Source organism: Ahaetulla prasina, chromosome 2, assembly GCF_028640845.1.
Source record: "Ahaetulla prasina isolate Xishuangbanna chromosome 2, ASM2864084v1, whole genome shotgun sequence".
In the NCBI taxonomy this organism is placed as follows: Eukaryota; Metazoa; Chordata; class Lepidosauria; order Squamata; family Colubridae; genus Ahaetulla; species Ahaetulla prasina.
Window position 1 is genome coordinate 197316186 of NC_080540.1, and position 27686 is coordinate 197343871.

Sequence of the window (27686 nt, forward strand, 5' to 3'; positions counted from 1 at the left end):
TCACATCAAATACCTGTACAATTAGCACAGGGGCCCTCCAAGGCTGTGTGCTCTCCCACTTCTCTTCTCTCTGTATACCAATGACTGCATCTCCAATGATCCATTTGTTAAGCTACTGAAGTTCGCAGATGACACAACAGTGATTGGTCTCATTCGAGACAATGACGAATCCGATATAGATGAGAGGTCGAACGACTAGCCTTGTGGTGCAACCAAAACAATCTGGAACTGAACACACTCAAAACCGTAGAAATGGTGGTAGACTTTAGGAAAAACCCTTCCATACTTCCACCTCTCACAATACTTGACAACACAGTATCAACAGTAGAAACCTTCAAATTTCTGGGTTCTATCATATCGCAAGATCTCAAATGGACAGCTAACATCAAAACATCATTAAAAAGGACAACAAAGAATGTTCTTTCTGCGCCAACTCAGTAAGCTCAAACTGCCCAAGGAGCTGCTGATCCAATTCTACAGAGGAATTATTGAGTCTGTCATTTGCACCTCTATAACTGTCTGGTTCGGTTCTGCAACCCAACAAGAAAAACACAGACTTCAGAGGATAATTAGAACTGCAGAAAAAATAATTGCTACCAACTTGCCTTCCATTGAGGACCTGTATACTGCACGAATCAAGAAGAGGGCCGTGAAAATATTTGCAGATCCCTCGCATCCTGGACATAAACTGTTTCAACTCCTACCCTCAAAACGACGCTATAGAGCACTGCACACCAGAACAACTAGACACAAGAACAGTTTTTTCCCGAAGGCCATCACTCTGCTAAACAAATAATTCCCTCAACACTGTCAGACTATTTACTGAATCTGCACTACTATTAATCGTTTCATAGTTCCCATCACCAATCTCTTTCCACTTATGACTGTATGACTATAACTTGTTGCTGGCAATCCTTATGATTTATATTGATATATTGATCATCAATTGTGTTGTAAATGTTGTACCTTGATGAACGTATCTTTTCTTTTATGTACACTGAGAGCATATGCACCAAGACAAATTCCTTGTGTGTCCAATCACACTTGGCCAATAAAATTCTATTCTATTCTATTCTATTCTATTCTATTCTATTCTATTCTATTCTAAAGCTGTTTGGGAAGGAGATGCAGAGCTCTGCTGATGACCTTGGCAGGAAGGAAGTGGTCTACATGTTTTCTGCATCTGCCTCCCTTTGTCCTCATGGCAATGCAGTGGTCTTTTTTCTTCTGTGGCTCTAAGCGGAAGAAATCTAAAGTCTGTAAGGCAAACCAAATACATTGTTCACTGCTAAGGTAACTCATTCACCAGAATCATTCAAGCCCCAACCCAACCAAATTGGGGAGGGGGGGTGGGCAGGGAAAGAGAGGGTGTGTATGTAAACCTAAACTTTGATGTCTCATAAAGAACATTAGATTTTTGTGGGTAAGGAACTTTGGAGCAACCCTTTGTTGCTTGGAGGGGTAAAGATGGTACAACTGTGTGTAAAAAGACCCGATTTGCTGCAAGGTATGCTAATAACTCAGAAAGAGTTGCTGATATCTGATCTCTTCATGGAGCCGTTCTAGTGACATTCAGAAAAGTAGTCTCTGGTTTAATCTGTGTGTAAAGCTATAGCAAAGTGAAAAGTACCCTGAGCTCGTATTTCACGGACAAGTCCTTGCAGTTTATAATATGTAATATTGCAACATGCCATTTACCTTTGCCAAAGATGCTTTTTCAAAACTCCAGTCTAGTAGTTTTCAGAGAGAAGGGATTTTTCTTGTTTTACACAGTGCATGTTTTTTATGCCTCTAGAGAAAGATCTAATAGCTGGAAGGAAAAAGAAGAAAAGGATGATAGGTTGGATACAAAGCTGTGTTAACAATGGGCCTTAATATTCACTTTAGCTGAAATATAACAGCGACTCTTAATCTTTTAGTGCAATATATTTAATATATTGAACTTTTTATAACTAATGATACCTTAGAACAGGAGTCTCCAACCTTGGTCCCTTTAAGATTTGTGGACTTCAACTCCCAGAGTTCCTCAGCCAGCTTTGCTGGCTGAGGGACTCTGGGAGTTGAAGTCCACAAGTCTTAAAGGGACCATGGTTGGAGACCCCTGCCTTAGAAAGTTACCTCAATAACATTATAAAATCCTTGATTTATTCATCAGTATTATATTCTCTTTAAAAAACCTTTCTTGTACCTGTTATGGGTGATGTGATGGCTCAGCAGTTAAAAACACTGAGCTTGTCAGCTGGAAAACTGATAGCCTGGGTTTGAGACCTGAGCACTGCTCAATGGGGTGAGCTCCCTACCCCAGCTCCCGCTCACCTAGCAGTTCGAAAGCATGCAAATGCAAGTAGATTAATAGGTACCACTTTGGTGGGAAGGCAATAGAGTTCTGTGCATCTTTGGCAAATAGCCATGCTGGCCACATGACCACAGAAAATGTCTTTGAACAACATTGACTCTCTTGGCTAAGAAACGGAGATAAGCATCGTGCCCTAAAGTCGGACTGGACAAGGAAACCTTTACCATTACTTTTGCCTGTTTATATGTTTTCTTTAAAGCATCCAATAAAAATGTGAAAAAGAGTTTTAAATTTTTTTAGCAAGTTAGAAAAGTTGTGTATTAGGTCACTTCACTAAGTCACTTTTGACACTTTTTGATATGAGCAAAATCATTAACATCATTAAAAAAGGACAACAAAGAATGTTCTTTCTCCGCCAACTCAGTAAGCTCAAACTGCCCAAGGAGCTGCTGATCCAGTTCTACAGAGGAATTATTGAGTCTGTCATTTGCACCTCTATAACTGTCTGGTTCGGTTCTGCAACCCAACAAGAAAAACACAGACTTCAGAGGATAATTAGAACTGCAGAAAAAATAATTGCTACCAACTTGCCTTCCATTGAGGACCTGTATACTGCACGAATCAAGAAGAGAGCCGTGAAAATATTTGCAGATCCCTCGCATCCTGGACATAAACTGTTTCAACTCCTACCCTCAAAACGACGCTATAGAGCACTGCACACCAGAACAACTAGACACAAGAACAGTTTTTTCCCGAAGGCCATCACTCTGCTAAACAAATAATTCCCTCAACACTGTCAGACTATTTACTGAATCTGCACTACTATTAATCGTTTCATAGTTCCCATCACCAATCTCTTTCCACTTATGACTGTATGACTATAACTTGTTGCTGGCAATCCTTATGATTTATATTGATATATTGATCATCAATTGTGTTGTAAATGTTGTACCTTGATGAACGTATCTTTTCTTTTATGTACACTGAGAGCATATGCACCAAGACAAATTCCTTGTGTGTCCAATCACACTTGGCCAATAAAATTCTATTCTATTCTATTCTATTCTATAATCTAAAAAGGGAACACAGAACACTGATGCCACATAGTGGCATGAACTGTAATAGCAACTCTTGCTTTAAAATAGCTTTTCCTAAGTACTTTTCAACACTGAAACTTTAGAAAATAATTATCATTCAAGTTACTTGTGCCATGGATTATCACATCACAGGTCTGTTCCTCTAATCCAGGGATAGGCAACCTGAAGCACTTCAGTCCTCGCTAAATATGTTTACATTTTGGTCTGGGAGACCTCAAAGTTATCCCAGGACTACAGGCTTCGCTGGAAAGCCAGTGAATCATCCCGGAGCAAATCAATGGCATCTTGGATGGGAAATCAATTGTACTGTTGCCAAGAAAATGTCCATGAAGTCACCACAAGTTTTAGTATGAAGTCTTAGTATGAAGAATTGCCTTGTTAAAATATTAATATAAAGTGGATTAATTACAGCGCTCTGTTGCAGAATTGTCTGCTTGGTCTCTGATTCTTGCTTTGTGGGATATTGGCTCGTGGCTGTGGTTGATTTTGTGGGCATGCTGTTGTTGTTTTTTTAACCGGAAAAAAGCTGTTGCATCTGCCTGTATTTGCTAGATGTTGCTCTAAAAATAAAGGAATCTCTTGCCTGTGGAGATTCTCAGTCATCCGAGGCATAGTTGCCTCAAAGGTGCTTTTTCAAAAGGCAACTGGACTGCTGTTGTTTTTCCTTGAGGAAAAAGGAGAAAATGTTTCGTTTCTCATCCAGGGAGATCCATCGGTTGTGAATGATGGTGGGGAGACGGAAGGATAGGTACTGACACTTGAGACTAGTTGGTGGATGGAAGTTTGCGGATGCAGTTCAAGATGTGAGGCTTCCCGTTGTCATCCTGGTAAGCCCCAACTCCGAGGTTCATCTTCTTCGCGCTGCCGCCTCCCTTGAAGGCCTGTCATGCCCAGAATAGGTTGACAGGATGGCCGGGGAGTGGGGGAGGAGAAAGAAAGGATTGTATTTCTTTGCAATCATCTGGTTGTTAGCGCTCTCTATGGGAGCTTTTGAGGTCACTTGAGGGTTTATCTGTACCCTAGGGGTCACCTGAACTAGGGTGCAATTGGATGTGGGATCTTCCTGGAACCGCTGAAAGGGATGCATTATTGTAGAGTAGAGATAGGTGTTGTCTTACTACTCCCCCTCTGCTGAGGGAGAACATAGATGGATTCTTTTACCTCTTTTTCAAACCAACAGTCCTCTCTATCCAAAATGTGGCGTCTAATGTAAGGAATCTCTTGTGTTGCAGCATGAAAGTCAGGACTCTCAGGAAAAGGCCAAGAGGGACTGTTATAGTCTAGGAACCAAAAAGCTATTTAGGGCCAGGAACCAAATTTTTAAGATTTTTCAGAAGGCAAGGCTGCAACAGTGGGGCAATGATCTAGAAATGGTGCCAGCTGCAGGCATTTAGTCCAACATCCTGATATTTGTAGCTGTGGCTATATGTGTTGTGGTCCATCAGCAGCCTATGGAGCTGACAACTGAGTCAGAAAGTGATGAGGCTGAGGTGAGGCCAGGGCCATCGGGAAGTGAGGTACCACTGTGTGATGGAATGAGCTCCTGTCACTTGCCTCACTCCTGCCAACCTAGCAATTTGAAAGCATGTAAATGCAAGTAGACAGACAGGTACCACTTTTGGTGGGACAATAACAGTGTTCCATGTTTTACACTGTGACATGTCATGCTGGCCACAAGACCATGGAACAATCTTGACAGCACTGGTCCAATGGCTTAAAAAGAAAGAGGAAATCACCCCTAAAGACGGCTACAACTAGTGGAGTAAATTCTGCAGGGACACCTTTACCTTTTTTCTCTTCTGAAGTTCAGCTATTTCTAAATCATCTTTTTGTTTTGCCTTTTCAAGTACAGTGGCAATTTTGATCTGTATTACACAAAATTCTTCAGATTCTATAAGCTTTTGGCTTTGATAGAATGTAGATGAGAGTTGCCTATGAATTCCAATGTACCAATAGATAAAGCCAGCTGTCCGCCTATTCCATCTGGCTCTTTGCGATGCCGCAACAACAAGGAGAGGCAGGGATGGTGGAACAGCCTCACACGCTCTGCACTGAATTACCTCAGGGCCCCTGAAGCCAGGCTATCCCTGCCCCAACACCTGCCTCGCAGCAGCAGCACCAACAACCATGTGCACCAGGAACCCACGTGGCTGCCAGCCCACTTCTTCTACTTGCTCACAGCCTCAAGGAGCAGGAAGCCGAATGGTGTGGTGGTGCCACGACCGCGAGGTGAAGCAGGTGCTGGGTAATGGATGGCCTGGTTGCGGGGGCCCTGAGGTAAGCCATTGTGGGACATGTGGGGCAGCTACACCTTCTCTGCCACCCAGAGGCAGCATTGCTCTGCTTCACCACAAACAAACAGAAAAATTGGGCTTCCCTTACATGGAGGGGGGAGACACCCCCCAAAAATAAGCCCAAATGCTTATTTTGGGGCCCAAAAGAAAATAAGACCTGGTCTTATTTGGGGGGGAATCACAGTGTGTGTGTGTCTCTGTGTGTGTTGAATTGCTGGAAAATCCTTTGAGGCTTGCAGTGGAAAGGTGACAACATTTGCAGAGCCTTTCCAAGTAATCCTCACCTCCATTGGTGTCCCTGACCGAATTAAGGAGTTGCAACTCTGAAAATCCTCCTAATGCTTCACCCCTCTCCTGGGTTGAGTGGCACTCTGTGTAAAGAATTCACAAATCTGAAAATCTATATTAGCAAAAAGAAAGGATGTTTTCCTCTGAGCAGACAGGATTGGGTCCCATTTGCAGATGAGCAAGAGATGCCAGGCTGTGCTGCCCAATGGGTAAAAGAAGGTCAAATTGCCCAAGGGGCCCAGCAGAGAAGCAAGTGAGCTTCCGGGGCCTCTTGAAGAGAAGACCAAGGGGAGACATGATGGCAGTCTTCCAATACTTGAAGGGCTGCCAGAGAGAAGAGGGTGTTGATCCTCCAAAGCAGCTGAGGGAAGGACATGGAGCAGTGGGTGGAAGCTCATCAGAGAGAGATCCAACCCTGGAAATAAGGAGGAATTTCCTCACAGTGACAACCATTAAGCAGTGGAACAGTTTGTTTCCAAGACTTGTTTGTGCTTCTCACCATGAAATGCAGAAGCCAAAAGGCCACCAAAGGAGCCAGCGACCGGCCACTCCTAGACCCAGGTGAGCTGCCCTCCTTGTGTAGGTGTAGAAAATGGCCATTGTTTACCTGGTTGCCGAGGGAACGAGGTTGTCATTTGCCCTGAAAAGCCACTAGCCACTGCACAGCTGCCCATTCTCCCTTCGTGCCGTGAAAGCGCAAGCATCTAGTTGGTCATGGCTCTCAGAAGGCTTTTCAGAGTAAGTGTGGCCATCTTCTAGACAAACATACATAAAAGCATCTTCAATACAAATGCAAACAGTGTGTCGGTTGGTTATTAACAAAACTTTTGTGCAATTTCACCATGTTCATAATGTGTAATTTATCTTATTTTGCATTTTACCAATCTAATGTATATCCAGATGTTTTAATCAATTAATCTTTTATTAATAATTAATTTTATTAATTAGAAGTTCTGCCTTAACTTCATATCATATGTTCTAGATTTTACGTTAATTATATTTATATCATTCATTTCCTTATCTTAATTCAAACCAATATTAATACATTATATTTTGTATAGTTCAACAATTCTTACATTGTAAGTATCTCTATCAAACTTCATTAACGTATTTTTTATCTAGCCATTGATAGAATAAATCCCATATCTTATAATATTGTTTATCTTCCTGTTCTCTGATTTCAAATGTCAATTTACTCATTTCTGCACATTCCATTATTTTCTTGATAATTTCATCTTGCATTGGTATTTTCTCATTTTTCCAGTTTTTTGCAAACACAATTCTAGCTGCTGTTACTACATTCACAATCAAATATCTCAGTTCTCTATTATATGTTTCAGGTATGATCCCCAATAAAAAAAGCTCCGGTTTAAAGTCTATAGTTTTTTTATCATTTTTTCCAACCATGTGTGGATTTTAGTCCAATATCTTTTAGCTTTTACGCACATCCACCACATATGGTAATATGAACCAGGTATCTGATGACATTTCCAACATTTTTCATTTTATTCTTGAACATTCTGGCAATTCTCGTCGGGGTAGATGTCACCTGTGAAACATCTTATACAAATTCTCTTTATACGCAGCTGACATTGTCATTTTATAATTTTGCGACCACAATTTTTGCCATGTCTCTAAATCAATCCCATGTCCAAAGTTTTCCCCCCAAGCAATCATTATTTCTTTAACGTGTTCTTCTTCCAGTTTAACCTCTAATAAATGTCCGTATAATTTTTTAATTACATTTTCATCGGTACCTGTTAAAATTTTATCTAAGTTAATCAAATTATTATAAAAACCTTCTGTCTTGGAATCTTTATCATATCTAGAAGTATATTTGCACATATGAAAACCAATTCATTTTTATACCTTGTACTTCTAATTCTTGCATAGATTTGAGTTCACCCTTTTCATTCAACAGTTCACTACATCTAATAATTTGTTCCTTTCTAAATATTATTGAATATGAGAATGCTTCAATAGTTGATAACCAGACTGGAATTTTTAAGTAGTATTATCTCTTATTCTTCTCCCAATTTAATAACAAGGCCTCTCTTATAAAATGTCTTTTGAAATACTCCTGTGTTTTGGCTTCCTTATACCATAAAAAGGCATGCCATCCCAGTAACAAGTCGTGTCCTTCTAAAGTCAATATTCTAGTATTTCTCAGTGTTATCCATTCCTTACCCACATCAAATTTGTTGTTTGATAGTATAATTCCCAATTAGGCAATCCAAACCCTCCTCTTATTCTGGCATCTTGCAACAATTTTAATTTTATCCTCGCTTTTTTGCCCTGCCAGATATATTTCAATACTATTTTATTCAATTCTTCAAAGTAGCCTTTCCCCAACCTAACTGGAATAGTCTGGAACTAAATTCCTGGCAGTATATTCATCTTAATCGTTGATATTCTCCCTATCAGTGATAATTGTAAGTTCTCCCATTTTGTCAAATCTGTCGCCAACTGTTGTTTGAGTTTACTATAATTGTTCTCTTTGAGTGTACTACATCTTGCTGTCAAGTATATCCCCAAATATTTAACCTTATTTGTGACCTGCATCTCTGATCGTTCTGCCAATTTGTCTTTTTGTTTTATTAACATGTTTTTTGTCAAGATCTTCGTTTTATCTTTATTTATTTTTAATCCTGCTACTTTTCCATATTCTCCTATCTTATTTATCAATATGGATATTGATTCTAATGGATCGTCAAGAATAAAAACCAGATCATCCGCAAATGCTTGCAATTTATATTCTTCCTTTTGGATTTTCATACCTTTGTCTCTTCTTCTTCTCTAATATTTCTATTTAACACTTCTAATGTTAATACAAACAACAGTGGTGACAGTGGGCAACCTTGTCTTGTTCCTTTTTTTATTTCAAGTGACTCTGTCAATTCTCCATCTATCGTTACTTTTGCTGTTTGTTTATAGCATATAGCTTCTATGGCCTGAATAAACTTTCTGCCAAAACCCATCTGTTCCAATTGTAATAGCATGAATCGCCAATTCATGTTGTCAAGGTCTTTCTGTGCGTCAAGAAATATCAAAGCCATTTGTTTTTCGGGATGTGCCTCATAATATTCCAAGGTATCCAGAATTATCCTCATGTTGTTTTTGATCTGTCTTTTAGGCAGAAACCCATTTTGATCAGAATGTATATAATTATTTAAGTATCTTTTGAGTCTTTCTGCCAATATTGAAGCAAAAATTTTGTAATCTGAATTTAACAGAGATATGGGCCTACAGTTCTTGATTTGCTGTTAAGTCAGTATCCTCTTTTGGAATAAGTGTAATATAAGCCTCTGACCATGACTTGGGTAGTTTCTTCTTTAACACAACATCATTCATAACTTCTAGTAGTGGGAGACTCAATGACTCCTGTAGTGTCTTGTAATATTCCCCTGATAGCCCGTCTGGACCAGGTGCCTTCCCATTTTTTTGTTTTTTTAAGTGCTTCAGTTAATTCCATCATTGTTATATTTCCTTCTAACATCATTTCAATGTCTTTAGGAATCTGAGGTAAATTTGCTTTCTGTAAATATCTTATAACACTTTCAGAGTAAGTGTGGACATCTCAGCTGCCAAGAAACTGGCAGTAGAGGGGGAAACCTTCTACTGGCAGTAGAGGGGGAAACCTTCCTTCTCAACTGACTGACTCTCTTCTCTTCACAGAACATCTGGAAAAGGTGTTCGCACCTTTTCTGTTGCCGGAAAGGCAACATTGAAGACCCTCCTGTGCCTCCTGTCAGGTACCACCCACTTCTTCTTAGACCCTGGGCATGGTGGGACACTATGGTGGGACTGCAGAGTCTGTAAGAGCCTCTCCTCAAAATGGCTTCCTGTCCAGAAGGGGCTTTGGGCAAAAAGATGGGCAGGCTGACTGGCCAGCTGAGAAAGGAGAGGCTCAGCTAGATGGATGTTCTTTGACATGTCACCTTCTTCTTTTGATCAGGACTGATGAGGCACAGGAACCGGATGACCAGCGGGGAGAATTGGAGACACATCTTCATGTGTCTGATGGAGGGACATCTTCCTTTCCAGGGGTAAGGATGCTTCTGCAACATGGGCAGTGGGTGTTTATGCTTCAAAACCGGGTGGAGGAAGGGAGGAATTCCCACTTGGGGGGAACCTGGCCAGCCTAGAAAACTGAAGAAGAGCTCCTTGGATTCATGGGAAAAACTTGATGGCTTGGAAGGGAAAATCCTGGGAAATGCTAAGGAAGAGCCAGTTTGAGCCTCTTCCTATCAGCCACATTTCCCATGATTCGCTGTCTCTTTGCCCTTTGTAATGCAGCCCTTCCCTCCTGGGGAAGATAAACTTCCCACCACATGCAGAGGGCTTTTAATGAATACCTTCATTGAACAATTGTCACTTGCAGGTTGTGATGGGTGCTCCTGCCGCCGCCCGGAGTCCCAGGAAGGAAGATGTCCGGCCCCGTCTCATTTTAAGGAGGTTAGTGTTCTCAGCTGAGGAATTCTGAAGCCCTAAAGAGAAGGGCTAGAAGAAAGGTTTGCAGAGGGGAGGCATCTCTACCCTCTGCCTCTACTTCTGCTAAAAGAAGGATGACCTAGGCCCTTTGTTCTCTCCCCAGAAATGAGCGGGCGTTGAAGTGGACACCGCGGCTACCTACCATTTTTGAGACCTGCACTGAGTCGGTAAGGCCAGAGCAGCTTCTCCCCATAGCAATGGCAGAAGCCCTGTCTCTGTGGATTTGTTCATATTCCAATAGACGGAATATTTGCATTCTTATTTCAGGATCCATCGGAAGAATGCCCGATGGAGAGACCATGGGACGTGGAGGAGGGACGTGCAGGAGGAGACAGTGCCTGTCTTTCAGGGTAGGTAACACTTTGGAGGGTGAAACTTTTGCAGAGGGGAGGCATCTCTGCCTCTGCTTCTGCTAAAGGAAGGAGGACTTAGGGCAATCCCACTGGCAGGCCAAGCCCCTTGGCAGGCCAGGTGGAACGGTTCTTGATCTTTGGCCCCTTCGTTTTCTCCCCCCAGAGAGGAAAGACAAGAGCACTGGAGGCCGCGACTGTCCACCAGTTTGGAGACCTCCACTGAGTTGGTAAGGCCTGGACAGATCCTCCCCATGTCGACAGAAGAAGCCCTGTCTCTGTGCATTTCTTGAGATGCCAACAGACGGGATTTTTGGCTTTCTATTTCAGGAACCACAAGGCCAGCCAGTGGAGGAGGAGCTCTCTCCTGATGATGAGTCCTTGTCTTCAGAGGTAAGAAAGTTTTGGCAATGGGAAGTCGGAGAAATTCTGCTATCCATCCTAACCTTACTGTCGTTTGCAGGATTCGCTGACGGTCCTGATGGGCTCGAGGACCAGCAGCCTCTGGGACTTGGACTCCCTTCTGGAGGAGGAATCTGAGGATAGCTGGGACCAGGATGCAGAGGCTTCAGAGCCCAGCCCTTCTTCCAGTCCATGGGTAAGAAAGACAAAGTGTTTTTGGTTGGGGAGGGATAGAGTCCTTCTAGGTCCCAATAGGCCTTCTCTTTTAGTACTTCTGAGTTTCTTTTCTCTGATGGCTAAAGAGGAATCATTTCTTTCTTTCACAGGATTCTCCAGAGGAAGGGGAAGACACCCTGGAGGATCTCAGCAGCCTGGAAGAAGACATCCTGGACTCCCTGGAGCGCCTTCTCCAATGAGAAGAGGTATCTATTTTACCCTCTTCACAGATCAATGTCTTGCCTTGCGAAGCTCAATGAAACAATGAGCTATGCTGTGCAGGGCTATTTAGTTCAGACAGGTCATAGTCAAGGGTGCTGACATGACATGGTCCACTGGAGAAGGAAATGGCAACCCTCTCCAGTATCCTTAGTAAGAAAACCCCAGGAAAAGTTCAAAAGACTAAAAAGTACGATGCCAGAAGATGAGCCCCTCAGATAGGAAGGTGTCCAATATGCTACGTGGGAAGAGCGGAGGGCAATTACAAGTAGCTCCAGAAAGACCAAAGTGGTACTAATAGTCTTTGATTCCTCCCCCAGATGCTTCCTCAGATTCCACTCCAGAGGTCAGCCCCAGGCACCGCGGGAGGTAAGTTGGTCAATGGCTCTGAGCAGCCTGCTGGAGTGATTTGATTGAAAGAACAGCTGCAGCAGGACAGCCCTGAGAGTTCAGGTGGGGAAAGCACTCAGCTCCCAGCTGGTTAGTGATGAGGAGGAGCAACTGCCTTCTGCACCTGAACCAAGAACACTTAGGGCAGAGAAAAGGCAGGAGCAGCAAAGATCAGCTCAATTACTTGCGAGAAGCCAGCCTTGCCATTCTTGATGAGCTGCACCAGAAGCTGGCTACTTTGCACAGCAGATAGACAGAAGCGATGCTGGGAACGGGTTCAGGAGCAGGGGCTTGGACTAGAAGACCTAGTCCCCGTGCTTGCCTGACTGGCCTGGCTAACCACCCACCTTCCTCCCCCAGCCTCCAGCTTGCCTCGCCTCACCTTGCCTGGATGCCTCGCCGACTGCTGCTCGCTGAAAAAGGTAAGGATCGCCGGTTGCAGCCTAGTGTGCCACCCCCACCCCAATCCTCAGGCTCGCGTAGTTCGCACAGCCGCCCAGGATCATTTGTGGGCCATGTGCTACCCCCCACCGCCCCGATCCCTGGGCCCCCGTGTTTGTCTGCCCGGCCTGGCTAACCACCCACCTTTCCCCTGTGCCTCCAGCTTGCTTACCTTCGCTCTTCGGACCGAATCCCGAGCCGCTGGTTGCAACATCTGCCTTCCTTCGCTTGCTGCAAGCCCTACAATCGATTGCATCCGCTAGCAACTGAATCTGCCTGCCTGCAATTGATCTCATCAGTGAGCAACTGAATCTGCCTGCCCTGTCCCTTCAACTGGGTAAGTTTCTTTATTTTTGGGGGGAACTTTAAAAAATATAGTTAATTGTGGGTTTTTTTCCATTTGTAGTTTAGGAAGTTTTAAATTTAGCTGCTTTTATCTAAAAATAAAATGATAAAATAAATATTTGTGCAGCTTTCTGAGACTTGGTGTGTTTCACTCTAACTACACAAACACGCACAATCTCACAAAGCTGTATATGGCATTTTGTGTGTGTAAAGTGTAAAAGTTGTTTTTTGGGCTTTTTGTGGCTGTGTGCTATTGCTGCTTGTGGCAGGGGCCATTTTGGGTCAAGCACAGATGCTTTTAAGTTGTGGGTGAGTCTGTTGTGCGGTTTTGTGTTGTGTGTGTGTAAAGTTGTTTTTTGGGCTTTTTTTGGCTGTGTGCTGTTCCTGCTTGTTGCAGACCCATTTTGGGTCAAGCACAGATGCTTTTAAGTTGTGGGTGAGTCTGTGGAGTGGTGTTGTGTTGTGTGTGTGTAAAGTGTAAAAGTTGTTTTTTGGGCTTTTTTTGGATTTTGTGTGCTTTTACATTGTGTGTCATCAGCTAACAAAGCTCCTTTTTTTCTTTTTTGCAGTAGCTGCTGCCTTTAACAGGAAGGATGAAAAGGCAACAGACTTTGACGGGTTTCTTGGCCAAGAAACCAAAACTTGAACAACAACCAGCAGAAGTGGAACAAGAACCATCCCCAGCGCCACAAGTGCCACCACTTGAAACTGGACAAAACAGCAAAGCAAGTATAGAGTCACCCGCTGCACCTGAAATCGGAAACATTCTTCGAGACTGCTGGACCATGCAACAGTACAGCTACTTCCAATATGATGGGTTGGAAGTTTCAAACAAGAAGCTAGGTTGTAAATCCTGTGCGAAATATGGCTTCACAATGGAGAGCGATATTCATGTAAGCAAAGAGTGGAAGCTTTTCAAGATTGAGCCAGCTGGGAAAAACAAGGAAGTGCACCAGGCGTCTCTACAGAAGAAAATGAGAGAACATTTTGTATCGAAATCTCACACCATTTGTACAGACAACGTCAAACAAGCTGAGCAGAAAGCCATAACAGAAGCAAAGGACAAGATTTCTGAAATGCAATTTGCCACCACTTCTAAAATGTTCAAAACTGTTTACAGCCTGGCAAAAGCATGCAGACCAATCCAAGCATCGAGAAACTGATAGAATTACAAACTGAAAATGGACTAGATCTGGGAATAGGGTTGCATTCAAGACCCAACAGTTGTCAAAATAGTTGAGTGCATTACAAACGAAATTAAAACCCAAATGTTTTCCAGCATCGTTGCTCAGCATCTGAAAATGTGTCTGATCATTGATGAAGCCTCAACAGTATCCTGCAAACCAGTTTTGATCGTTTTCTTAAAAGTTGAGGACTCAGAGGACCCACCAACAATTTTTGCCGAGCTGGTTGAATTGAAGAAACAAGATGCAGAGACAATATGTTCTGCAGTTTTTGAAAGTTTACATAAGGTTGGATTTACCCGGGACTACCTTCAAAAAAATGTAATAGCGTTCTGCCCTGATGATGCCAGCGTTATGCTTGGGAGAAAATCTGGAGTGAGCACCAGAATAGCCAAAGAGTTTCCAAACATCATCATATGGCACTGCTTGAACCATCGCCTCCAACTTGTTTTAGATGGCGCCATAAAGGAAATAAAGCAAGTAATTCATTTTAAATTTGTTATTGATAAGATATTGTCAGCAGCCTACAGAGCTGGCAATGGAGTTGGACAGCGATGAGGCTGAGGTGAGGCCAGGGACATCAGGAAGTGGAGTACCAAGGAACATCCAGAGGACATGGAGCCTGGACCCCCACCCACCCCCGGCACCTGATTTTGGCGGCAATAGTCTTCTTGTCCAAAAATCAGCAGGGGATTCTGGCTCGCACCTTGGTGGACTCCGGAGCTACAACTAACTTTATGGACGTGGCGTTTGCAGCCAAATATTCAGTCCCTCAGTGTCTGATGGATCTTCCCATGCTCGTGGAGACCATTGATGGCCGGGTGTTTCTGTCTGGGCCTATTACGGCTGCCACACAACCCTTGCGCCTGACCATCGGGTCTCATGAGGAGGTCATTCAGTTTTATATTACCTCCAACCTGCATTTTCCCATGGTTTTGGGCTTGGCTTGGCTTGGCTCTGTACACATGTCCCGCAGATCTATTGGTCCTAGAACTTTTCCGAGCCTGAAATGTGTGGACCACATCCGCCAAGTCTGCGCAGGCCAGCTGCAGGTTCCAACTCAGGTGTCATTGCCTTCTGACCTCGAGGACTTTGCAGATTTTTTCAGCGAGAAGGAGGCAAAACAACTGCCCCCGCACCGGCCATACGACTGCCCCATTGATTTGATCCCACATGCGCCACTCCCAGTGGGGCGTCTTTTATTCGATGTCAGACCCTAAGTTGGCCGCATTACGGGACTTTGTGGACAAAAACCTGGCTTGGGGCTTTATCTGACCCTCATCGTCACCACTGTCCGCCCCAGTCTGTTCCTGAAAAAGAAGACCGGAGACTTGCAGCTTTGTTGTTACCACAAGTTAAACACCATCCTGGGGCGCAACCGGTAACCTATTCCCCTTATTCTCGAACTGTTGGAATGGCTTCTAGAGGCTATCGTGTTCACTAAATTGGACTTATGAGGGGCCTATAATCTTGTTCGGATCTGTCCCAGGGATGAATGGAAGACAATGTTTGGCACCCGTTATGGACATTTTGAGTAAACGGTCATGCCATTTGGGCTGACCAATGCTCCTGCCATCTTCCAACATTTTATGAATTACGTTTTTGGGGACCTCTTAGACAAGTTTGTCATCATTTATCTAGATGACATTCGGATCTACTCCCCCTCCCAGGAGAGCCATCAACAGCAACTCTGCCAGGTCCTGCAACGTCTTCAGGAGAATCATCTGTACACGAAACTGGAGAAATGTCAGTTTTTCCAGTCCACCATCGAGTTCCTGGGGCATCGCCTCTCTCCCGAGGGCATTGCTGTGGTTCGAGCAAGGTGGAGTCTTTGCGTAGTTGGCAGCCTCCTCGACGGGCGAAGGATGTCCAGCGCCTTCTCGGGTTCGCCAACTATCGGACCTTTATCCCCAGCTTTGCTGCCTTGACTGCGCCCTCACTCGGCTTGTGCAGAAAAAGGCCCCGTTTCGGTGGGGTACCCCCGAGCAGCAGGCATTCCAGGCCTTGAAACAGGCCTTTATGAAAGAGCCTATCTTGAAGCATCCTGACTCCCATCGTCCATTTGTGGTTGAAGCAGATGCATCGGATGTTGCTGTTGGTGCGGTGTTGCTCCAGGCTCGTGCGTCCAGCAATATCCTGTTCCCTTGCGCATATTACTCCCGGAAGCTCAACCCTTCCAAGCGCAATTACACATCTGGGAGAAGGAGTTACTGGCCATTAAGATGGCGTTTGAGGCCTGGAGACATCTTCTGGAGGGGGGCCAGCATCAAATTGAAGTCCGGACAGACCATAAAAACCTGGAGTTCCCACAGACCGCCCAGAAACTGAACCAATGGCAGATTCGGTGGTCCGTCTTCTTTGCCCAGTTTCATTTCCATGTGATGTACATCCCCAGTGGTCGCAACCAAAGGGCAGATGCGCTCTCGAGAAAACTGGGGTATTCCCACAACGAAGACCTGCTTACAGTGTTGCCTGTAAAATCTTTCAGGAACCAGTGGATTTACTTGCTCAGATATGGGAAGTGCAGCGGCATGATGCTTACGTGGAGCAACAGAAGGAAGAGGTAGGGCCCACCTCTCCATGGACGTTTCACGATGAACTTTTGTGATACCAAGACAGGCTCTATGTGTCGGTAGGGCCGCTTTGGGGACTTAGCTTGTCGCAGTGCCATGATAATCCTGCGGCAGGGCACTTTGGCCTCTTTAAGACACTGAATCTAGTTTCTTGTACTTTTTGGTGGCTTTGCTTGCGACACGATGTCCAGGCTTATGTCACGTTCTGTGTTTGTTGCCGACAGGCCAAGTCGGCAACAGGAGCCCCTCCAGGGCTACTCCAGCCATTTCAGATACCAGAAAGATCATGGGGTGCCATTTCCATGGAAGTCTTAACGGATTTGCCTCCGTCTTCTGGATCCATGACCGTGTTCGTGATGGTGGACATGTTGACGAAGATGGCGCTTTCATTCCATGTCATGGCTTACCGACGGCTCGCGCCACGGCCCGCATGTTTATCCAACACATTTTTCGGCTCCACGGCCTACCAGATAGGGTCGTATCGGACCGAGGGACTCAATTTACTGCCCAGTTTTGGAAAGGGCTGATGATGGCCTTGGATGTAAAGATCTGCCTGTCGTCGGCACATCATCCAGAAACTGACGGCGGAACTGAGAAAGTTATCGGCATTCTGGAGCAATACCTGTGCTGCTTTGTGAACCAGCAACAAGAAAATTGGTCGGAGTATTTGGCAGTAGCAGAGTTTGCGTTCCAGAACTCGCAACACACCTCCACGCAAACAACCCCTTTCCTGGCTAATGTTGGATATCACCCTCGGTTCTTTCCCCTCACACAACTCGATTCCCCAGTACCGGCGGCTAATATTTTCAGTCTGAGTTGCAGGCCATCCATCAGTTGGTGCGACAATATCTAGAGAAAGCCAAGGAGAACTATAAAATAGTCGTGGACCGATCTCGATGGGCGACACCACCACTGGCTGTGAGGGATCGGGTCTGGTTGTCCATTAAGCATCTTCTGTCTGACCGGCCGGTCAGAAAGCTAGACCACAGGTACCTTGATCCATTTCCTGTTGAGGCGGTTATTAACCCGGTCGACTACTGCCTGATCTTGCCACGCTCGATGCGTGTCCAGCCAGTGTTCCATAGATCCCTCCTTGTCCCAGAACGGCCTGCCTGTCCACTCTGCCAACTTGACCGTCCCCATCCGGCAGCACATGAAGAAGATGAACCACCTGAGTACAAGGTTGCCAGCATTCGGGACTTCCGGTGGCTCAAAGGACAGTTCCAGTATCTCATTGAATGGAAGGGATATGGGCCCGAGGACTTCACCTGGGAGGATGCAACCTCCGTGCATGCACCTGCCTTAGTGAAAGTGTTCCATGACCAATTACCGTCCCGGCCGCATCCGGATCGTCAGCCCCGGGGGAAGGGCCCTGCGGTGAGGGATAGCGTTGTGGTCCGTCAGCAGCCTACGGAGCTGGCAACGGAGTCAGACAGCGATGAGGCTGAGGTGAGGCCAAGGCCATCGGGAAGTGAGGTGTGGACTACAGAGCCTCCAGAGACTGATAGTAGTGAGGCAGAGGAACAGGAGGAGCCTCTTCCTAATGCACGCATGAGAAGAGCTGCCAGAAGGCAAGAGCAGCTCAAGCAGAGAGGACAACTCGGGAGTAGGGCCAAGAGATGATTGGCCCCTCCCATAAGGCTTAAAACAGACCAGCACCAGTGTTTCAGCTTTGCCGGAAAACAACATTGTAGCTGCATCTTCTGCTTCGTCTTCTGCTTCATATACATCTTTGTTTTTGTGGCTTTTGGACGTTTGCCAGGAAGGGCCTTTGGCAGATTGCCTAATTGGACTAAGATTTGTGAGATAACTGAGAAATTTGTATTGGGAGCCATTTGTTTTACTTTGAGTTGAACGACGCTGGGAATGAAGTAATTCCCAGCTGTTTGAATAAAGTTTGTGTTTCCATGAACTAAGTTATTACTGCCTACTTTGGCCTGGGTCAGTACAATATGATGCAGACATGTGGGATCTGGTTGTTTGGTCTTGGGGATTTAGGAGGATTTGGGTATGTTTTTTTTAGCCACATTGAGCCTCTGCAGACAAAGAGATTGCCGTGCCATCACTGGAAAGCTTTACTCATGCAAAAATTACCGATCATGCAGCGGCTGCCAATTTTGGTCAACGCATAATCAGATCAGGATGTTTGTTCCCACTCTTTCTTGAATGGCACACACTGTTCTATTTGTCCTCAGAAAAGCAGCCTTTTAGCAGTGCAAGTTGGAGATCCAGACATGTCAAAACCCTTTTCCCCATCTGGCAGACAGGCATTTCTGTGATTCTGTCAATCCTGGCTGGAAGGAAGACTTGGCCTTCACCTCCTATTCAAGCTGCTTCACAGCCCTCAGGTTGGTTTCCCTTCATAGTTTTTTTTTTTGGTCATCTGTCCACCGGTTTGCATCAAAAAGAAGAAAACATGGATCCAGTGTTGGACAATCCATCCCAAGCCCTATGCGTTTGACATATTGTTCTTATTCTTATTTAGTCAGTTGTTATTCAGCCTAAGACGTAATTCCCACTTTTAGAAACCTGAAAAATAGAGAAAGAGGGCTAATTCTTCTTTATTTAGGATATCAAAGGAAAATCTAACGAAGCCAACTGCACTAGAGCACAATGTATAAAATATCTTCTATAACAGCGCGGTACAGAGCAAATATACATGTAAACATAGCAACAAACAATGGTTGCTAAATCCAACGTATCCTTAGAAAAAATGCATATTTTTATAACCAGAACACAAAAGAATGTAGCAGTATATAAACAGTGCCTAACATAACATTATTTCAAAATTTCCATGGTTTTATATCTGCTTTTAATAATAGAAGTATAATGCTATGTGGGAATGATCTCAGAGGAGAGGGGGAAGAGCTTCAGCCCGGGGAACAATTGCATAAGCAGCAATTTAGCCTTAAAAGAATTGTGAAGATGCTACGTGTCATAGAAGAGACCCTCCTAGCTCCTTCAGCTCTTAGGTGACAGGGTAGAAATGTATTTTGACTCTGTTAATGCAGGGTTGTCAAACTTGATTTCACTGAGGGCTGCATCAGGGTTGTATTTGACTTTGAGGGGCCAGGGTGGGTGTGGCTAGGGTGGGTGTGGCCAGTTCAACATCACCCATCTCGGGGCCACCTCTGGCGGCCTCAGCACACTGCCATTGAAAACAGGCTCCCAAGCTCTGTTTTCAGCTGTAATGGCCTCCTGCAAGCCTCTGCCAGCAAAAACAGAGCTCAGGAGAGCACATGCAGCCTTTACCAGCTCTGTTTTCATTGGCAGAGGCACCATGGACTGGTCCTTCACTGTTTCCAGGGTGGCCCTGCAAGCCAGATCTAAGCACCCTGCTTTCTGGCCTACCTCACAAGGCTGATACGGTGGTGAAATAAACATATATCAGATCCCTATGAACATTTTAGTTCTCCTTTTTTTCCAATATCGTGTAAACTACCAAGAAATGTTTGAATGGAAAGAGATCAGGCTTGAGCGTTGGCTGAAAATAGTGTTGGTGATTTTGGCCAAACATTTATTCAGAACTTTTTTCACTTGAAGTAGAAACAGCTCCTTGCGTCCTCTTTATCCCGCTGGGCCTTCATCTTTTCCTCAGTCCATTCTGAATGCCAGGATGAGAAACCTAGAGGCTGATCAAGATGTCTAGAATGCCAGTAGCGAATTCATTCTGCAGCTCCACAGTTCTCCTTTGGCCCTTGAGCTACAGAGACCAAGAATGCCAAAATCTTTTAGTCGTGTATGAAAGAATAAGAACAAGGAGTTCTTGGAAAAGACACTACAGTATCCATTTACTGCCAGATCTGGCAGGAGTATCTTATACCCTGATGGGTTCTGTGCACTAAGACAGGGATTTGGCAAACAGCAAGCCGGCAAATGAGCCAACAAGCCTTTGTGAAGGTCTCAGAGAGCTTTTGAATAAAAGCAAACTCGATGGGGCTTTGGCAGCAAGTTTGTGCAAAATCTGAACACTTTGTGTTCTTTGCCACAGAACTATTGAGTCAATTAGAAATTTGACATCCGCTGAATAAACAGAGGAAATATGAGAAGTCCAAGTTTTTCTTCCTGCTAGTGACCACCAAGGCAAAGCCTTCTAGGAAAGCCACCGTGGTGACTCATGAGCTAGTCAGAGCAGTTAGTGAAGCATTGTGTCCTCTAATTGAGCACGGAAATCTCTCTCTCTCTCTCTCTCTCTCTCTCTCTCTCTCTCTCTCTCTCTCTCTCTCTCTCTCTCTCTTTTAACTAAAGACTGCAAACCCCAGCCATTTGTTTGAAAAACAGATCTAATAGGAATATGCAGAACTTCTTTCTGGGCAGATGCATTTTGGAGCAGATTGCAAGTGGCATTAAAAGAAGCACCCCTGCTTAGCGTCACTAACACCATTCAGAATAAGGAAAACTCTATTTTAATATTTCCCCCATGTTTCAGATCAATTGGTTCCTGCAAATTGTTAAAAAAAAAAAAAAAGATTTTGGAGCAGGGATGAGCAAGAGGACATGGGGACATGTTTAAATTTTCTGGAAAAGCAACAGTAGTTGTGATTAAACCCTCATCTTAGTAACTCTCATCTTCACATTCTGATTGCCCAACTTGGATTTATTAGGAACTATCGATTGTACATTGGCATTATGATCCTGCATTCTCTTTCCAAACAGTAAGCATCAATGAATTTGGTGTCTGTCTGTGTGTGTGTGTGTAGAAGGTTATCTTTCTTAGATCCAAGCATGTCAAATCTCTTACCAAACAGTGAATGTGATGCCACTTTAAGTTTCATTGGTTAGAATTGCAGTTTGTGTTAAAGAGAAAACCATAGGGATCTGGATTTCTCAAAATCAAAGTACTTTATTTTGGTTTACGTACATTTCTCATTTGTTAAAAACATCTGTCTCCTTTTAAGAGATGCATCTTGGGAAAAACCTCTCTTGTGATTAAAGAAACAAAGGAGTGGAACATTTCCTCATCATACAGAGGTTGTTCATTTGATTCCTTTCCTTTTTATATTATTATTCCAAACAAAAATCTGACCATCCTTATATAGTTCAAAGCTAGAGATCATTTCCCATAACAACAAACAAGGTCTGTTTTACTGGATAACAGATTGTGGAAGGCTGGTATAGACAATTTTGGATTCAGAAGTCAAATATCCTAATAAACATAAGTCAAACATATTCTTCTCAAATAATTTTTAATACTTGCCATTTTCTCTCAATTATTGAAACTTCCACATTGCCATCATTTCTGTCCTATAATCCTTCAAAACCATTGAAACCATGATCAATCCTCTCTTTTGTGGGCCTTGGAATGCTGGTAAAAATTACTACTGCAAAACAAGCTATCAAAAATTCAGGCAGTGGGAGGGTTATTTACTGATTTGCAAAATTCATATGAAAGGAAAATAAAGTAATATTTTCTATCTTTTGTCCCATCCCTCAGCCACATTCCTACTTGATGTTCTGTGCCATTCAACTCTCAAACATTGTCAGCCCCATGAGATTTAATATCTGGACTTGGTTTAACCTGATGCCATCTCTTTGTGTGAAAATGCCCATTCTCTCCTGTTAATATCCTTCCTGCATGATTTTCCAATCTTAACGAAATATTTATTTTGGTCAGACAAATGGCAGGAAGCTAAAATGCCAAACTATATGCCAGGTGTGTTTTTAAAAGGAAGTTCTACACAATATCTGGAAAGCAGGAGACATTTTCAAACCTAAAGACAATGCAAGGAACAAGCTAATAATGTTTGATGGAGAGAATTCTCTGTGAATTACTGATATTAGTTTCAAATATAAAAAAACCAGGTTGAGAGATAACATTGAAATCAAATAAGGCTATAATAAGAAACAGAAAATGGTGAAGTGCATTTCAATCTGCTAGTACAGCGGTTCTCAACCTGTGGGTCGCGACCCCATTGGGGGTCGAATGAAGATTTGCCAAGGGTCGCCTAAGAACATTGGAAATACGGGAAGTATACTTGCGAGTCAAAGAATTGCGCTCCAATGGTTGACTCCACAAGCCAGCTGCAGGCTCTTCAAATTGCTAGCCGAATTTGGCTTCAGGCGCGATGAATTAAAAAAGATAGAAATCTTTGCTCTGATGTCTCCCTCTCAAGCCAGCTGCAATCACTCCCAATCGCTAGCCTAATCTGGCTTCAGGCATGATAAGCTTAATAGGGGAGGAGTCTCCGCTTTAATGCCTCCGTCCTCAAGGCAATCGCAAGCAGTTCAGATCGCTAGCCAATACCGCTTCAGGTGCGATAAATTCAAAAAAACAGTTTGCCGCTTTTTTACGGTTGGGGTCGCCACATCGTGGGGAATTGTATTAAAGGGGTCGCAGCACAAAGTTGCAAAACAAAAAAAAGGATGACTTAATAAAGATTACGACAGTCTTTCTTTACAGGGCTACTGTATGGCTATGGACACTGAAAGGATAAAAGGAAGTGTTAATTGATTAACAACAGATCCCATATCCTCCCCCCCAATATCTTTTTAGTTAGGTTGACTTTATGGTATTTATAGTATTGCATTTATAGTTTTAGGGGTGCAGTGACTCAGCTGTTAAAAGACATTGAGTTTGTCATCTAGAAAGCTGAGAGCCCAGGTTCCTGACCTGACTGCCATGCAATGGGGTGAGGTCCTATTACTTGCCCCAGCTCCTTCCCACTTAGAAGTTCAAAAGCAAGCAAATGCAAGTAGATAAATTGGTAGCACGTCAGTGGGAAGGCAACAGTGTTCCCTGCATCCCGGCATAAAGTTATGCTGGCCACATGACCATGGAAATTGTCTTGCGACAATGCTGGCTCCCTCCGGCAAGAAACTGTTCTGTTCTGGTTCTGTTCCAGGACTAGAGGGCTGTTCAATCTGTACGGTAAGTGGGAGAGGCACATATGGCGGAGGGGGGGGGGCGTATCGAGTGTTGGGAGCACGTGCTCGATGTTTGAAGGTGATCACGTGCTCTGGCCCCTCAGTCCCTACCCATTCCTCAGGCGGCCATGATCCTCAGAGCCTGGATCTTCGGTTGATGTTATGTAATGCCCGGTCCGTGGCTAATAAAGCCCCCCTGATTTGCGATCTTATTCAGGGGGAGTCCGCGGACTTTATGGGCATTACAGAGACCTGGTTGGGTCCGGAGGGGGGGTTCCCCTCGTTGAGCTGTGCCCTCCAGGTTTCCGAGCATTTCATCAGCCGAGGGCCCAAGGTAGGGGTGGGGGGGTGGCGGTTGTCATTAAGGAAGATCTAGAGCTGAGGGAGGCCACTGTTCCTCAGATTGCCGGTTGTGAATCCCTCTATGTGAGGTGGGGCCATAGGAATCAGTTGGGCTTGTTGATCGCGTACCTGGCTCCTTGCTGCGTGACCACAGCCCTGCCCGAGCTGTTGGAGGTACTTGCCGCTGTGGCGGTTGAGACCCCCAGACTCATAGTCATGGGGGATTTCAACTTGCCATCGGCTGGCTTGTTATCGACTTTAGCTCGGGAGTTCCAGGCTTCCATGACGGCCTTGGACCTGATTCGGGTAAATGATGGCCCCACGCACATGGGGGGAGGCACACTGGACCTGATTTATATCTCTGGACAGTGGTTAAATGATCTGGAACTAGATGATTTAGTAACAGACCCGATGTCATGGTCCGATCATTTTCTCCTTCGACTAGACTTCCGAACCGCCATCCACCATCGCAGGGAGATGGAACCTATACGGTGGTTCCGTCCCAGGCGCCTGATGGACCCTGAGAGGTTCCTGACGGAGCTTGGGCCATTCCCTGAGGATCTGGCCCACGGCACGACTGAGGAACTAGTCGCGGCCTGGGAGCGGGCCGCGGCTGGGGCCTTGGACCGTGTCGTGCCTTTGCGACCCCTGACCCGGCGCAGATCTCATCTGGCCCCTTGGTTCTCCGAGGGGCTGAGGGAGATGAAACGCCGGAGAAGACGTCTAGAGAGCACCTGGAGGTCCAGCCGTTCCGAAGCTGATCGGACACTAGTTAGGTCCTATTCTAGGACCTACCTAGTGGCAATGAGGGAGGCGAGGCGCTCATACGCCTCCACCCTCATTGCGTCGGCAGATAACCGCCCGGCCGCCCTATTTCGGGTTACCCGCTCCCTCCTTCATCAGGAGGTGCGGGATGACCCGTTGCAGGGACATGCCGAGGAGTTTAGTGGTTATCTATACGATAAAATCGCTCAGCTCCGGGATGGTCTGGACCGAAATTGGGATGATCCAAGCGAGGGAGAGGAGACACGTCTTGTTGAGACCATTTGGGATGAGTTTGACCCTGTGGCTCCCGAGGACGTGGACAGGTTGTTGGGGAGGCTTCACGCCACTACATGTTTACTGGACCCATGTCCTTCCTGGTTGGTACTGGCCACTCAGGAGGTGACACGAGGCTGGCTCCAGGGGATTATCAACGCTTCTTTGTTGGAGGGGGTTTTCCCTGCCGCCTTGAAAGAGGCGGTGGTGAGACCCCTCCTCAAGAAGCCCTCCCTGGACCCAGCTATTTTGGGTAACTATCGTCCGTTCGCTTTGTTGCGAAGGTTGTAGAGAGTGCTGTGGCGCGACAGCTACCCCAATACCTGGATGAAGCCGTCTATCTAGACCCGTTCCAGTCCGGCTTCCGACCCGGGTACAGCACGGAGACAGCTTTGGTCGCATTGGTGGATGATCTCTGGAGGGCCAGGGACAGGGGTTATTCCTCTGCCCTGGTCCTATTAGACCTCTCAGCGGCTTTTGATACCATCGACCATGGTATCCTGCTGCGCCGGTTGGGGGGATTGGGAGTGGGAGGCACCGTGTATCGGTGGTTCTCCTCCTATCTCTCTGACCGGTCGCAGACGGTGTTGACAGGGGGGCAGAGGTCGACCGCGAGGGACCTCACTTGTGGGGTGCCGCAGGGGTCGATTCTCTCGCCCCTTCTGTTCAACATCTATATGAAGCCGTTGGGTGAGATCATCAGTGGCTTTGGGGTGAGATACCAGCTGTACGCGGATGACACCCAGCTGTACTTTTCACCCCAGGCCACCCCAATGAAGCTGTTGAAGTGCTGTCCTGGTGCGTGGAAGCCGTACGGGTCTGGATGGGGAGAAACAGGCTCAAGCTTAATCCCTCCAAGACGGAGTGGCTGTGGATGCCGGCACCCCGATTCAGTCAGCTGCAGCCGCGGCTGACTGTTGGAGGCGAGTTATTGGCCCCAAAGGATAGGGTGCGCAACTTAGGTGTCCTCCTGGATGAACGGCTGTCGTTTGAAGATCATTTGACGGCCGTCTCCAGGGGGGCCTTCCACCAGGTTCGCCTGGTTCGGCAGTTGCGCCCCTTCCTTGATCGGGATGCCTTGTGCACGGTCACTCATGCGCTCGTTACCTCTCGCTTGGATTATTGTAATGCTCTCTACATGGGGCTCCCCTTGAAGTGCACTCGGAGGCTTCAGTTAGTCCAGAATGCAGCTGCGCAGGTGATAGAGGGAGCTATGCGTAGCTCCCATATAACACTGCTCCTGCGCAGACTGCACTGGCTACCTGTGGCCTTTCGAGTGCACTTTAAGGTTTTGGTTACTACCTTTAAAGCGCTCCAAGACTTAGGGCCTGGGTACTTACGGGACCGCCTGCTGTTACCATATGCCTCCCACCGACCCGTACGCTCTCACAGAGAGGGACTTCTCAGGGTGTCGTCCGCCAAGCAATGTCGGCTGGCGGCCCCCAGGGGAAGGTCCTTCTCTGTGGGGGCTCCCACCCTCTGGAACGAACTTCCCCCAGGTTTACGCCAAATACCTGACCTTCGGACATTCTGTCGTGAACTGAAGACATATCTTTTTATTCGCGCGGGGCTGGCTTAAATTGAATTTTATTAAATTTTAATTTCTTATTAACTAATTTTAAATGGGGTTTTTAGTTCATTGTATACTTTTCAGGCCAATTTTTAAAATAAGTTTTTTAATTGCATTTTAAATTGTATATTGTACTATCTGTTTTATTTTGCCTGTACACCGCCCTGAGTCCTTCGGGAGAAGGGCGGTATAAAAATCAAATAAATAAATAAAAATAAATAAATAAATAAATAAACAAAGATGAGCACTGCCCCCTAGAATCGGACATGAATGGATAGGGGAAATCTTTATTTATATATAATGATAAATTAAATATAATGATAATTTATCTTTTAATATTGTAAGTTGCCCAGAATTACCATGTGGCAAGATGGGTGGCTAATAAACTTTACAATGAATAAATGAATCAATAATGAATGAATGACAAAGAAAGGAAGGAAGGAAAGCAAATTTATAGATTTTGAGATGTTCATTAATGGCACCATGCACCAGAATAACTAAAAGTCCTGAGCAAATAAAGGCTGATGCTTGATGAAGCATAAACTCACATAAATCTAGTTCCAAGGCTGAAGAAAATAGAAGACAATGGACGGCATTGATGGGTTAAATTAAATTAACTGGAAAGTCATTGGAAGTCTTAAGTAATGATCGATCAGGTGGCAATTGTATACATACAATTAGGAGTTGAGCTTCACCTGATGGCCCCCAACCATCCCAAGCTACCATTTCTTTAACTTAAAACTGTCCATTCCATGACTTAGATACTGCCATTTCATCTAATTTCCCCTGTAAATTCTATAATCCAACAGACATAGTATTACAGACTATTTACTGAATCTGCACTACTATTAATCGTTTCATAGTTCCCATCACCAATCTCTTTCCACTTATGACTGTATGACTATAACTTGTTGCTGGCAATCCTTATGATTTATATTGATATATTGATCATTAATTGTGTTGTAAATGTTGTACCTTGATGAACGTATCTTTTCTTTTATGTACACTGAGAGCATATGCACCAAGACAAATTCCTTGTGTGTCCAATCACACTTGGCCAATAAAATTCTATTCTATTCTATTCTACACCTAGCACTCCTGTTGAAGATGAAGATCAGGTTTACTCTTGATTTTAAGTTTGATTCAGGTGGGCATTGACTTACGGGAGGGAGGGCCAGGTGCAGAGAGCCAAAGAAAAGCGGAGTGAGAGCAGTTCGAATTCTGTGACGTCACAATCCCCCCCCCCGCCCAAGTAGCGGGATAGTTCCGTGCGAAATGTCATATAG

At 44.9% G+C, this 27686-nt stretch overlaps 1 protein-coding gene and 1 long non-coding RNA gene across 2 annotated transcripts in view; one reads left to right on the plus strand and one right to left on the minus strand.

Annotated features, from left to right (window-relative positions):
* LOC131189543 (uncharacterized) overlaps positions 1-17413 on the plus strand; it is a 91038-nt gene extending 73625 nt beyond the window's left edge. The window contains exons 3-15 of the mRNA XM_058165691.1: positions 9651-9727; positions 9931-10021; positions 10357-10430; positions 10570-10633; positions 10734-10816; positions 10983-11046; positions 11147-11209; positions 11280-11414; positions 11545-11640; positions 11974-12022; positions 12404-12465; positions 12648-12821; positions 13399-17413. Of these exons, the coding sequence (XP_058021674.1) occupies positions 9651-9727; positions 9931-10021; positions 10357-10430; positions 10570-10633; positions 10734-10816; positions 10983-11046; positions 11147-11209; positions 11280-11414; positions 11545-11634 (741 nt within the window). The 3' untranslated portion in view covers positions 11635-11640; positions 11974-12022; positions 12404-12465; positions 12648-12821; positions 13399-17413. The remainder of the gene's footprint in view (positions 1-9650; positions 9728-9930; positions 10022-10356; positions 10431-10569; positions 10634-10733; positions 10817-10982; positions 11047-11146; positions 11210-11279; positions 11415-11544; positions 11641-11973; positions 12023-12403; positions 12466-12647; positions 12822-13398) is intronic.
* On the minus strand, positions 1125-27621 carry LOC131189544 (uncharacterized). Its single transcript, XR_009153068.1, has 4 exons — positions 27564-27621; positions 6583-6730; positions 1699-1810; positions 1125-1257 (listed from the first exon to the last, which is right to left on the minus strand). It is a non-coding gene; the product is annotated as an uncharacterized LOC131189544 (long non-coding RNA).
* Positions 27622-27686: the final 65 nt, after the last annotated feature.